This window comes from Ips typographus, unplaced genomic scaffold, assembly GCF_016097725.1.
Source record: "Ips typographus isolate SLU unplaced genomic scaffold, UJ_Ityp_2.0 IpsContig77, whole genome shotgun sequence".
NCBI lineage: Eukaryota > Metazoa > Arthropoda > Insecta > Coleoptera > Curculionidae > Ips > Ips typographus.
The window spans coordinates 247,699-260,696 of record NW_028098580.1 but is presented as its reverse complement, the minus strand read 5'-3'; the positions used below and the strand labels follow the sequence as shown (position 1 = coordinate 260,696).

The window sequence follows — 12,998 nt, the reverse complement described above, 5'->3', positions numbered from 1 at the left end:
GCAGACAAAAATAAATATCGACGTGTAGAAGCATATTTTCAAAAAACCAAACCCTTAATTTTAAATGAATTTGTTCCAACATATTTTTAAAGCATTATTATTCAGATCAACAGAAAAAAGACACCTTTTAATCGTAACAAGAATTATTAAAATCGAGTCAATCAATTTGACGAAACAGCCGCTGAAAACAGAGCAAAAATTTCGCTGTCCCATTCTTTTTGACGAGCAGTTTATAAACAAAATAATTCACACCTGGTATTCTGAATATAGGAGCTTCGTCGAAAAACTGGGAAAACTTTTGAGCATCTAGTGTTGCACTGGAAATAAGCAACTTCAAATCTGGTCTAAATCGAGCTATATCTTTTACAAGCCCGAACAGGATGTCAGTATGGAGAGTTCTCTCATGGGCTTCGTCAATTATCATAACACTAAAACAAACAATATTTTGCGTTAGTTTTGCTGCAAATTATTATTTGAATTATAATATAACTTAAATTTGCACAAATCGAAAATGATAATATGTACAATAATTTATCCGTAAGTGAGAATTAATAGCATACATGTAAGTCATTTTGACGTGAATTTACATGGAACGAAAAAAAATCTATGGGTTGATATTTTTTGTTACATACAAGAGTTTTTAGGAAAAAAAATGTTGATTTCAGTTGTAAAGACTAGTGTAGGACGAGGAGTTTTTGAATTTTTGTTACGAGAATGAAATAGACTAATGTCCGGTTTCTGAACGAATAGACATCTTTCACATAAGAAATATTGATTAGATAAATTAGAAGGGGATTAAACACACCGCCTTCTACACAATCAATTTATTAAGTCCTCTAATTGAATTAAGAGGTAACGCTATGGAGCTATGGATACGGCCAAGTCACGAGCCTTGTTGGACAGGGTTCAAAGACTTGTCTGTGTCTGTATTACAGGTGCAATGAAAACTGCCCCAACAAGGGCACTGGAGCGGCTATGTGGGCTCGAGCCGCTGCACCTGTTTATACAAAAAGAAGCCGCCAGGGCAGCCCACAGACTGGCAGGTCTCAATATGCTGATTACAGACTCAGCTGAACCGTGGGGTCATCTCGGGGGCTGGGGGGAGGCGTTGAGGGAGTGCCCGGAACTGTTGATGAAGCAGGATCGGGTGCCTCCGACGCTTCTGTCAAGCGGACCTCTAAAGTTTGTAGTACCCGAGAGGGAGGACTGGAATTTCTCTCAAAACTCTATCCTCCCGTCGCATGGAGACGTCTGGTTTACAGATGGATCCAAAACCGTGACGGGGGCAGGGGCAGGTGTGTATGGTGCAACTTCGGGGACGAGGCTTAGCTTCCCTCTAGGCTGCCACTGTACCATCTTCCAGGCCGAGATCTTTGCGATCATCCGATGCGGGGAGTTTATTTTAAACTCACCGCTATACCGGAAGGATATATTTATCTGTACGGACAGCAAGGCAGCAATGGCTGCCTTAAAAGCTGATTCAACGACGTCTGCGCTGGTGCTGGATTGTAAGAAAACACTCTTGTCGCTCGCGCGGATGGCCAAGGTACGCCTAACTTGGGTCCCGGGGCACTCCGGTGTTAGGGGAAACGAGGAGGCGGACAGGTTGGCCCTATGTGGCTCCAAAGAGAGCCCCGTAGGGCCCGAACCTATTGTAGGACTTGCCGGTGTGGTCGGATCCGCCATTGTGGACCGTATCTTCTGGCAAAGATCCGATATTGCTTGGGAGGAGGCCGGAGGCATGCGGCAGTCGCGATGTCTCATGGGCTTCTTTTCAAAGAACAAGTCGAAGTCACTGATGGAATTATCCAGAAAGGACCTCAGATGTGTGACAGGACTTCTCACGGGTCACTGTCAGATGAGAAGACACATGCACATTCTGGGTCTGTCACAGGATCCGATATGTCGCTTGTGTCAGGAAGACGAGGAAACTCCGACACATGTTCTCACACAGTGCCCGGCACTTGCGACGATCAGAAAAGAGCTTTGGGGTAAGAGTGTGATCAACCCCTTAGATATTCAAGGTACCCGGCCAAGGAGGCTCTGCAGCTTTGTCAGGGCCACCGAATTGGAGGGGTACTAGCTTGTGATGGGTCACAATGGGCCCGGCTAGCGGCCTAAGTGTCTTCTCCGTAGGGAGCCCATCAAACTACATTCATTCAGAGGTAACGCTCACCATGTTTCGAGCAAATAAGTGCCCATCATCAGGAGCTTAGATGAAAAAGCGTGTGCCTACTGTCTTTATACAAAAGGAGAGATAGCGAGACCCAAGTTTGGAGATTTTACATTAATAGTTAGGCATTTTGTGTAGACAATTAAAAATCTAACAAATTTAATTTGGACAAAAAAATTCAAATTAACTTAAATTACATTAAGCCCGTTTTACAGTTAGCAAGTTTTGTAGCTATTTTCTTGCTGCAAGTTTTTGACTTCGAAAAACTAGCCAGCAATTTTCTTGCCGGTTGGCATTACACTTGGCAATTTTGTTGCCACATGATAACTCTCCTGATGTAAAATCTCCAAACGTCTCCTCTTGTATAGACAGTAGGCACACGCTTTTTAATATAAGCTCCTGATGATGGGCACTTATTTGCTCTAAACATGTTGAGCGGTACCTCTTAATACAATTGGAGGATAATAAATTTATTGTATTGAAGGCTGTGTGTTTAATCCCCTACATTCACATAATTAAATGCAATTTTGTCCTATTGTCGTGACTTCTTTGCAGCCTCATCAATTTGTTCTATGGCACTTTCTTTATCTATTTATGCGACGAATTGGATATTAATACGTATTAAAAACTACATTTACAGTATGTTTTTAAATTGGATGGGTCGTTACGGAATTATTGACAAATGGAACTATTTTTATAAACTGTGTAGGCTTTAAATCACATTTCCGTAAAAGACTTACCTATATGACTGTAAATCTGGCTCTGATAAAAATTCTCTATGCAGGGTGCCGTCAGTCATGTATTTTATTATGGTGCGTTCAGACGTGCAATCCTCAAAACGAATAGCATATCCAACTTCGTTGCCTAGTTTAACGCCCATTTCTTGTGCTACACGCGCCGCTACTGACATGGCTGCTACTCTCCGTGGCTGAGTACAACCAACCTTCTTTCCTTTAAACAAAAATCACAAGTTTCAGACACTAGTGGTTAGTAACCAATAGAACAAACAGTCAAATCAATATTTTTATGAAAACATTATAAATACAGATGTACAGGGTGCTGCATTTTCAATGGTTTTACGGGGTACAGAGAAAACGGTAATAGATAGAAAAAAAGTAGCATACGTGTTCTGATCTCTTTTTCTGAGCTGAGATGACTGGCGAAAAATAGGCGGCGTAAACTTCTTTTGTTTTAAAGATACGGGGAGTTTTCGAAAATTGGTAATTTTTGAACCTCTCGTCAATTCCTGACATCAAAATAAGCCGATTTGAAGCAACTTACTTTAGTCCGAAATTGCACCGTCCGAGATACAGGGTGGTAAAGCTAAAAAACCAAAATCGATTTTTTTAAATATAATGTACATTTTGTAACATATTACTTTTTTGACATGCGAAACCCAAATTTGGACACATTTTTACTACGCCCGGTAGAGGGCGCTTTACAGTGTACTTCTCATGGTTTTAAGTGACCGTAACTTTGTTCAAATTGTAAGTGTCTAAATTCGGGTTTCGCATCTCAAAAAACATCTGGCTACAAGATTTTAAAGCAATATGCTAAATGTACAATAAATAAAAAAAAATTGACCCAGTACACACATAGTGTCTCTAAAACGTCTGTACAAAATCCTATGACCTATTCCTGATGTTAAAAAATAAAAAGCGATTTTTTAAAATTTTATGTACGTTTTGTAACGTATTACTTTCAGATCTGGTAGCCAGATATTTTTTGAGATGCGAAACCCGAATTTAGACATTTACAATTTGAACAAAGTTACGGTCACTTAAAACCATCAGAAGTACACTGTAAATCGCCCTCTACCGGCCGCAGTAAAAATGTGTCCGGATTGGGGTTTCGCATCTCAAAAAACCCTTGGGTACCAGATTTGAAAGTAATACGTTACAAAATGTACATTATATATAAAAAAATCGATTTTTAAGACGGAGCAATTTCGGACTAAGGTAAGTTGCTTCAAATCGGCCTATTTTGATGTCAGGAATATGTCATAGGATTTTGTACAGACCTTTTAGAGACACCCTGTATATTATTTAAAGATTATACACATTTATTATAGACTACAGTTGACGGAAAAATTTTGTAACCAATTCTTATATTAATGAGCGATTATAATAATCTCAATTTTATTATCGCGTGAACGCAGTGAAACCATTTCGATTATTAATCGGTTTCATTAATACAGGGTGGTTCAAATTGATTGTAGGACAATTCAAAAGTGGGAAGGACATTAAAAATAAACTCCAAACTGTCATACAAACTGCAGTCGAAAAGTGCCCCATGACGGAGTTCTTCTTCTTCTTGTGGTGCCTATCCGTTACGAATGTTGGCGATCATCATGGCGATGCGTACTTTGTCAACCGCTGCACGAAAAAGGCTTACTGTTGTGCGCAAGTTCTTTAATCAGGATATCCTTCGTCTACCAGCCCTCCTCCTACCCTCCACCTTGCCCTGTGGGAGGCAGGGCACCTTAAAGGTAAGCCACTAAAACCAATTTTTTTATTTTTAATTCCTAGACGAAAAAAGTTATTCAAATGAAATTTGGCATGCATGTTCACCATTTTGAAGTGGTCATTTATAATTTTTTTCAGTTTTTTTAAATATTCTGGACTAATACGGGAGCTGTTCAAAAAGTTTGACAGCTTTAAATTCCTTAAAGCTGTAATTTTAGAAGAAAAGTTTGTCTGAACATTTCTTTTCATTTTGCACAGTTTTTCAGATACCCTCATTTTTACATGCTAATCTAAAATGAAAAAAATTAGTACCTGTCCAGATTATTTTAAAGAATTGAAAAAATCGTCAAATAATTAATTCAAAATGATGAACACGCATGCCAAATTTCATATGAGTTTTATTTTAGTTAAATAAGATAAAATAAAATTCTTGTGGCATATACTTAGGGCCCGCTAGCTTCGAAAGAGGGCACTTTTCAACCTTAGATTATATGGCACTTGGCGTTTATTTTTTATGTAACTTTATATCCTCTAAGTATCCTACAATCAATTTGGACCAACCTGTAGACTCGTTGGTTAAATACGTATAAAGCAACCAAAAAATTTGTCTATATACCATAGTATATACAACGTTAGAAAAAGAAATTCGACAGTCGTGACGTGTATCTGATTATTTTAATCTGTCATTCACTTGGAAACTGTCAAATACCTCTCACTCTTTGAAGCCATAAAACTACAAAACTTTTTTTGGCATTTGTGACGTGTAATTGTCGATTGTGAATACATTTCGATCTGTCGCAATGGTGATAACGTCAAATATAGTTCCATGACGCTATCAAACTATAATGCATTGCTTAAAGACAGTACAATCATATTTAAGGCTTATTTATGAAAACAATTTTGACAGTTCTGACATTCAACTATAGGTTTTGGATCGAATTTAAACAATCAACAAAATTTTAACAATCACTTGACAAGCTTTTAAATTAGTGTCAAACTACGTTAAATGCACGCACTTTATAGCTTCAAAAGTTAAATTTAGATAGGTAAAGCGTGTATTTTTGACATATCTAAACCTGTCACAATAGTGGTAACTGTCAAATACCACTCCATAAAGCTATAAAACTACAAAACCTGCTTAAAAGCACTGCTAGAGTTAATACAGTGGTAAATCATATTACATGCTTGTTTATAGGTCTATGAAAAGAAATTGGGCAGTCATAACGTGACGTGTATCTATTTATTTTAATCATATTTCAATCTGTCATAAAGTTGGAAAGTATCAAATACCACGCTATGAAGCTACAAAAGTAAAAAAATGCTCAAAAACAATACGATTCTAAATCGATTTAAGTAAATTTTATAGGTTCATGAGTGGAGTTTTGCCGGACTAAAACATCCAAGGACCAAATTCAGTTTGTTTTAAGATCAGGAAATCCATGTTGAGTAGACATAATAATAGCATTTTAAGGATTCGCAACGTACAAGAAAGAATAATTAAAACAAAATTAAAAAAAATCTGGAAAATTTTAGTGAAATATGGCAACTTTTTTTTAAACGCCTTTGGGGAAGGTATATCATCAAGGTTGGCAACATTGGTTACTACGGAAAGAACATTTCTTGTCGTTTATGTTGGCACGAACTCAATAAATTTGTGAAAACATCCTAATTTAATTTGCATTTCCTCATAATCAAAGCATAACTTACCGTCAGATGTAAATCCAGCCTCATGCAGATATTGTGGAATTTGTGTAGTTTTTCCAGATCCTGTTTCACCTTCAATAATTAAAACTTGATGTTCCTTGATAGCTTGTATCAAATCGTCTCTGAATGGATAAATCGGTAAACTCTGTTTGGTTTCTTCAAGAGTTAGTTTCTTCTTTTCGTATTCGGTAAGTTCGGGTTCTTTTTTTATTTTGTTTTTAGAGCCTTAAAAAATAATGAAATAAAATCATAATTTAATATTATTTTTGTTTACTATACAACAACAGATTTTGTAACGATAAATTTGTCATATCGAATTTCTCAAAAACAGGACATCCCATAACAACAGACATCGATTAATATTAGAAAAACTACCAATAGGAAAGTTTTGAAAATTCGTAGCATAGTATAGTCAGCATACACCAATCTAACTAAAATATTTTCAAAAGTGATGGGAAAGAACACACAGCCTTCTCCACAAAAAATTTATTCAAGCCCCCCAAAAAATGTTAGAGGGGTTGCTCGACATATGTTTCGGGCACATAAGTACCCATCTTCAGGAGCTAGAAAGTTAGAAAGTCTACAATGTATTACCCCTAAATGGTAGAATCAAACACACCCCGTATGACAAGGTGAAACGCCGGCTGTCTTTCTTCAAAGGGGAGACAGCAAGACCCAAGTTATTTAAAAACTAATATGCCGTAAGGACAAACATTATTGTTGTGCTTAAAAAAATCTGTAATTAAAACTAGAATGTTATATAAATTAGAGAAGAGTACCAAAAGTTTTTTACCTTATTATGGAGAAAAAAACACTAAGACTAAATTAGTACTAAATGGTTCACATTATGTGATTAGGTCGGGGCGACCTTTAGAATTTAGGATAGAAAGTTCGATCATCTTACAATTTTCTCACTAATGTCCGGTTGCACAAAGCTAACAGAACAAAATGGGCGATAAACGTTCTAGAATTTACAAAAAAAGTTTTTTATATAAACAATCGCAAAGCGAAGCCGTTATTTTGATGGCGGGGGATGGCGCAGAAAATGACAACATAGGCGGCACAGCGGCAGCACTCGGCAACACCGCCCGCACAAATGACAGACGACAGTCGACAACTTAATGTCAAAAGCGTCAACAGCGCAATCTACCGTAGATCAAGGAGGGGGCCAAGAGGTATAAACAAACAAAAGTGAGGTTAAGGCTATAAGCTAGTTGAAACCATTGAAAAAATACATTGAAAAAACTGTAAAAAGGCAAATCTGGGGGAAAATCGAACACTAAATATTTAAATAATTTATTAATACCTCTTGGCCCCCTCCTTGATCTACGGTAGATTGCGCTGTTGACGCTTTTGACATTAAGTTGTCGACTGTCGTCTGTCATTTGTGCGGGCGGTGTTGCCGAGTGCTGCCGCTGTGCCGCCTATGTTGTCATTTTCTGCGCCATCCCCCGCCATCAAAATAACGGCTTCGCTTTGCGATTGTTTATATAAAAAACTTTTTTTGTAAATTCTAGAACGTTTATCGCCCATTTTGTTCTGTTAGCTTTGTGCAACCGGACATTAGTGAGAAAATTGTAAGATGATCGAACTTTCTATCCTAAATTCTAAAGGTCGCCCCGACCTAATCACATAATGTGAACCATTTAGTACTAATTTAGTCTTAGTGTTTTTTTCTCCATAATAAGGTAAAAAACTTTTGGTACTCTTCTCTAATTTATATAACATTCTAGTTTTAATTACAGATTTTTTTAAGCACAACAATAATGTTTGTCCTTACGGCATATTAGTTTTTAAATAACTTGGGTCTTGCTGTCTCCCCTTTGAAGAAAGACAGCCGGCGTTTCACCTTGTCATACGGGGTGTGTTTGATTCTACCATTTAGGGGTAATACATTGTAGACTTTCTAACTTTCTAGCTCCTGAAGATGGGTACTTATGTGCCCGAAACATATGTCGAGCAACCCCTCTAACATTTTTTGGGGGGCTTGAATAAATTTTTTGTGGAGAAGGCTGTGTGTTCTTTCCCATCACTTTTACACTTACACCTCCACTTTGAGAAAAAATGGACTACTACTTCACACTAAAATATTTTCATATCATGACACCTCCGGTTATACCGGAAGTAGGTACTAACTTTTGAATGCTTCAACTTCAAAACTTTTTCGTATATCATAACCTATATCTATCTGCAACCTTTTTCGAGATATTCCCATTTGAAAAATGAGATTTTTGGAGAGGCATAGCTCGTAACAAGAATGAGAGAGAGTAGAAAGGCTTGCATGTTCTTGTCTTAACTTTTTTATATCCATCATTTGGTAACATCTTTAATTTTGACAACTCAAAAATTTACAATCAAAAAATTGACACCTATCAAAGTTTCCTATATGACCTCACAAGAAACAATAAAAAAATCCACGTATTTGCTTATTATTAAAAATACTCACTTTGTCCGAAAAAATAGTATTGAAAAACTAGATCGTTCAAAAAGCCCGCCAGTATGACATAGAAAGCGACTGACTAATGAACGATAAAACATTGCTTTGTAAGGAAGGAGGAAGACTGATGTGAACTTGGCAGCCAATTAATTTCAATTTCAATTTATTTATTAACGCCAACTTAACAAAGTATACATCAAGTAATACATCGTTATGGGATCGTCAACATGTAAAGGCGGGTCCACACATGCGGCATTCGGCGAATACCGAGCACGTGCTCGCCGAATAACAATCGGGATATTCGTCTAGTATGCGACGTTTGCCGCTTAGCGAGCCAGTATGGGAACAACGATAATTCGTTCCCTTTGATGTGGCCAAAAGACCGACAACGCGCGGGAAATGGAGCATCAAAAAATTGCAAAATTGGTAAGTGACAAACACCGAGCAACCTGTCCACACTATCGGTGTTTGGCGCACATTTGCTCGGTATTCGCCGAATGCTGAATGTGTTAATTATTTTTTTAATTATTATTTAAAATTAAGCTGTAACAAATTATTAAACATAAAACAACAATAGTTATATGTTTTACAAGGCGAAAAAGTAGCACATTTACTGCCGCAGCGCTATTCATTGCCGAGTCGAAGACGAGGCCATGAAGAAAGATGAGGCAGTAAATGTGCATTTTCGCCGAGTCAAACACATAATTTTTTCGCCGATTATTGTCAATCAGAATAACTTTTTATATTTAAGTAGTAATACACCTCTCCTATTTCTAATAATGAAAACTGTCCACCTATGATGTACCTACAACAATAATTATACCTGTTTGGTTGCTATGATTACGATCTTAAATAGACATCTTAAATAAGCCAAAATTGACATCTAAAAGTTTCGTCAAATTTATAAGTTGTTTCTTCATGATGGAGACTATGGAGAGTGACGACGATGTACCACTAACTCCTCCGGAGGTGCGAGAAGCAGCCAGGAATGTAGAAATCAGAAAACGTGTTAATCGCATATTTTGCTGAGCTGTCTCAAAAACTAAAGTCTTCTACATTGTGGAGTGTATATTCTATGCTCAAATCCACCTTAAGCACTCATCATAATGTAGATTTGGCAAAGTATTTGAAACTAAGGGCTTTTTTAAAAAGGCAGAAAGATGGATACCAACCCAAAAAATCTAAGGTGTTTGAGAAGGAAAAAGTTACTAAATTTTTATCGGAAGCTGCAGATGCCAACTATTTATCAACCAAAGTAGGTTTCAGAACTTTGGATCGAATTTTAAGTGAATAACCAAGTATTTTTGTCTAGGTTGCGGCGGTTCTTGCGATTGCCGGAGCATGTAGAAGTGACGAACTTGTGCGAATGCAATTAGATGATATTGAAGATATGGGCAATAAGCTATTAGTTTCCCTTCCTGATACCAAAACGAAGAGACCGAGATCTTTTGTGGTATCAGAACACCTGGACATGTATAGAAAATATGCTTCTTATCGTCCTTCTGGATTTGAAAGCCGAAGATTTTTCTTCAGATATTGGAGGTAAAGCATTAAAACAAGTTATTGGAATTCATAAATTTGGTGCTATGCCACAAGAGATAGCAACTTATTTAAAACTACCAAATGCTCAGAAGTACACTGGACATTGCTTTAGAAGGACGTCTGCTACTTGGATTGTTAATTCTGGAGCTGACATCACAATGCTAAAAAGACATGGAGGATGGAAGTCCACAAGTGTTGCTGAAGGCTACATAGAGAATTCAGTCGAAAGCAAAAGTGTGATTAGTGAAAAAATTCTAGCGAATATTCCCACCTGCAGTGACAGTGGGAAGAGAAAAGATGAAACTTCTAGTTCATCGGTGTATTTGAAAAATAGTTCTAACGAAGTGAACGACAAATCAATAATAATAGAAGGATGTTCTCATTTTACTGTTAATGTTTATAAATAATTATACAGGGTGATTTCAAAGTTGGTGCTTTCCTTTCACCTGCGAATAGGGCTTCAAAAAATACTTTTTTTTTTCCTTTGACGCTTTTTCGAAATATGAACAATAACGAAGATACAGGGTGTCAAAGTTTTACTGAAAAAATAAAAATTTAATGATTTTGGCCAAACCACTTGAAGTAATTAAACAAAATTTTGTAGGTGTCAGTAGCTACGTGGAAAGCAAAATTTCCAAGAAACAACAATTTTCTTGCGTTTACCAGTGGCGCGCGTATAATTTTTTTAAAACATTTTTGAAAAAAAATATTACCCTACTGGCTTTTTTTCAACATAAAATTTATAATTGAATTCCTTGTTCAATTCTAAAAATAAAACCCCTTTTATTATTTTTTGCTACGACGCACCGTTTCGAAGTAAAAAAAATAACCGTCTTAATGCGTGCCTAAAATTAAATGCTGTTTTAATTTAAAGTGTCAAATTATTAAAACTTAGTTCAAAGGCGGCTGAAATCTTTTGTTTTTGTTTATGTCTGTTGATAAGGAATAACCTGTAGTTAGTTAAAATTAAATTTAAGTTATTTTTTATTTTGTTTTTTTTCAGTAAAACATTGACACCCTGTATCTTCGTTATTGTTCATATTTCGAAAAAGCGTCAAAGGAAAAAACCTTATTTTTTGAAGCCCTATTCGCAGGTGAAAGGAAAGCACCAACTTTGGAATCACCCTGTATATACTTTTGAATGTTTGACTCCAAAAATGTTATAGTGTTTGGTGTTTTTTCTTAATAAATGTTAAATTTTATGTTGTGTAAACGATGTCGTCATATTTATATTGTCCCTGCGCCAGGTAAGCGGCAGTAAAAAATTTGTACTGCCTAGGCAGTAAAAGTGGTTGTTTACAGCCTGTCGTTAGGCACTAAAACGACAGGTTTACTGACAATCGGCGAAAAAAAAAAAGTGAAAGCAAAACTCAGAGTCGATCTCCACAAATACAACAATATTTGATTGATACACAATATTTGTGGAGATCGACTCTGAGTTTTGCTTTCACTTACACTCACTACTCCAATGTGTGCATATGGACTACTACTTTTCGATAAAAAAAAATTGTTTGATATAGTTTCTAAAATAAATCAAAATCTTACCTGGCATTTGAAGAGCTTGAATGAAATCAATCTGATCTTCAAGTAAAAGTTCATATTCATCTTTTTTGACGGCATCCTTAGCTCCGAATTTAAACACGGCAGATGCCATTTGGTCTTTTTCCCATTTTTTCTGTTCAGCTTGGGGCACTTTTTCCAATTCGTCTACCTCCACATAATCCGCGGTTGAGTCTTTGCCCAAATCTCTTGGCATATGATACCTTTGAACTCTTTCCAACTCTCTTGCTTTCTCATGTTCCTGCGCTAATTGCAGCAATTCTTTTTTGTGCAATCTCTCTTTTTTCTCTCGTTCTGTTAAACTACAAAGAACAAACATATGGGTAATATGGTCAAATCGAAGAGAAATAAGAAGTGTGTATTGTGTAAAAATTACTTGGTTGTGATGGAAAATCTAATTAATAAAATATAGGAGACAAGTTGGTTCAATAATTATTATTATTATCATCTAAACTTTCGCCAGCTGAACTGAAAGTGGTTGATTTTTCAGTTTCGTATCGTCATTCCAAGTACGGTTAGTTTAAGTATGCCCGGTTTCTGAACATCAAGATCTACCGGTTCACTAGTTATCGGTCCCATATATTTATTTATTCAATAAATTTAATTGGGTTTCCGACATTCCGACGTATATAATTGTGGAACTGATAAGAATCGGATAGATATTTTTGTGGTTAGTAAGCTGAAAACGATTTGGCCGCTCAATAGCATGGACAACTTCCATGACTTCTTCATCAGAAGAAGAGGCAACACTGAAACATCCATTTGATAACGAATTAACAACACAGAAAACATTTGTCATATCTATTTAGGTTACCCGTGCGTCACTATTTGTGGATCCCTTCCATAACTTATGAAAGCGAAAGGTTTGTTCAGAAACCCAAACTGGACAAATAAGACAATTTATCGAATCGATATTCTTATGTGAAAGATATCTGTTCGTTCGTTCGTTCAGAGTGTTAATTTTTGCAACGAGAAATCTGTAAGTAAATGACATTTAACTATTGCCACTTTTCCCACTTTACAATGTGGTTACCATCATCAATATTGATTATTCCATGGGCGACATATTGGATTTTTACATTTTTTGAATTGGACTATTTTTTTACGATGATGGTTC

At 36.5% G+C, this 12,998-nt stretch overlaps 2 protein-coding genes and 2 long non-coding RNA genes across 4 annotated transcripts in view; 2 read left to right on the top strand and 2 right to left on the bottom strand.

Annotated features, from left to right (window-relative positions):
• LOC145739942 (putative pre-mRNA-splicing factor ATP-dependent RNA helicase mog-4) overlaps window positions 1-12,998 on the bottom strand; it is a 77,384-nt gene that overhangs the window by 54,590 nt on the left and 9,796 nt on the right. Inside the window, exons 3-6 of the mRNA XM_081995276.1 lie at window positions 11,867-12,183; window positions 6,346-6,567; window positions 2,914-3,124; window positions 253-428 (exon numbers count right to left, since the gene is read on the bottom strand). Of these exons, the coding sequence (XP_081851402.1) occupies window positions 253-428; window positions 2,914-3,124; window positions 6,346-6,567; window positions 11,867-12,183 (926 nt within the window). The remainder of the gene's footprint in view (window positions 1-252; window positions 429-2,913; window positions 3,125-6,345; window positions 6,568-11,866; window positions 12,184-12,998) is intronic.
• On the bottom strand, window positions 6,814-7,470 carry LOC145739945 (uncharacterized). The gene is made up of 2 exons (XR_014181289.1): window positions 7,136-7,470; window positions 6,814-7,078 (listed from the first exon to the last, which is right to left on the bottom strand). It is a non-coding gene; the product is annotated as an uncharacterized LOC145739945 (long non-coding RNA).
• Window positions 7,655-8,352, top strand: LOC145739946 (uncharacterized). Its single transcript, XR_014181290.1, has 2 exons — window positions 7,655-8,030; window positions 8,088-8,352. It is a non-coding gene; the product is annotated as an uncharacterized LOC145739946 (long non-coding RNA).
• Window positions 9,632-12,998, top strand: part of LOC145739941 (uncharacterized) — a 37,935-nt gene continuing 34,568 nt past the window's right edge. The window contains exon 1 of the mRNA XM_081995275.1: window positions 9,632-9,748. Within this exon, the coding sequence (XP_081851401.1) occupies window positions 9,698-9,748 (51 nt within the window). The 5' untranslated portion in view covers window positions 9,632-9,697. The remainder of the gene's footprint in view (window positions 9,749-12,998) is intronic.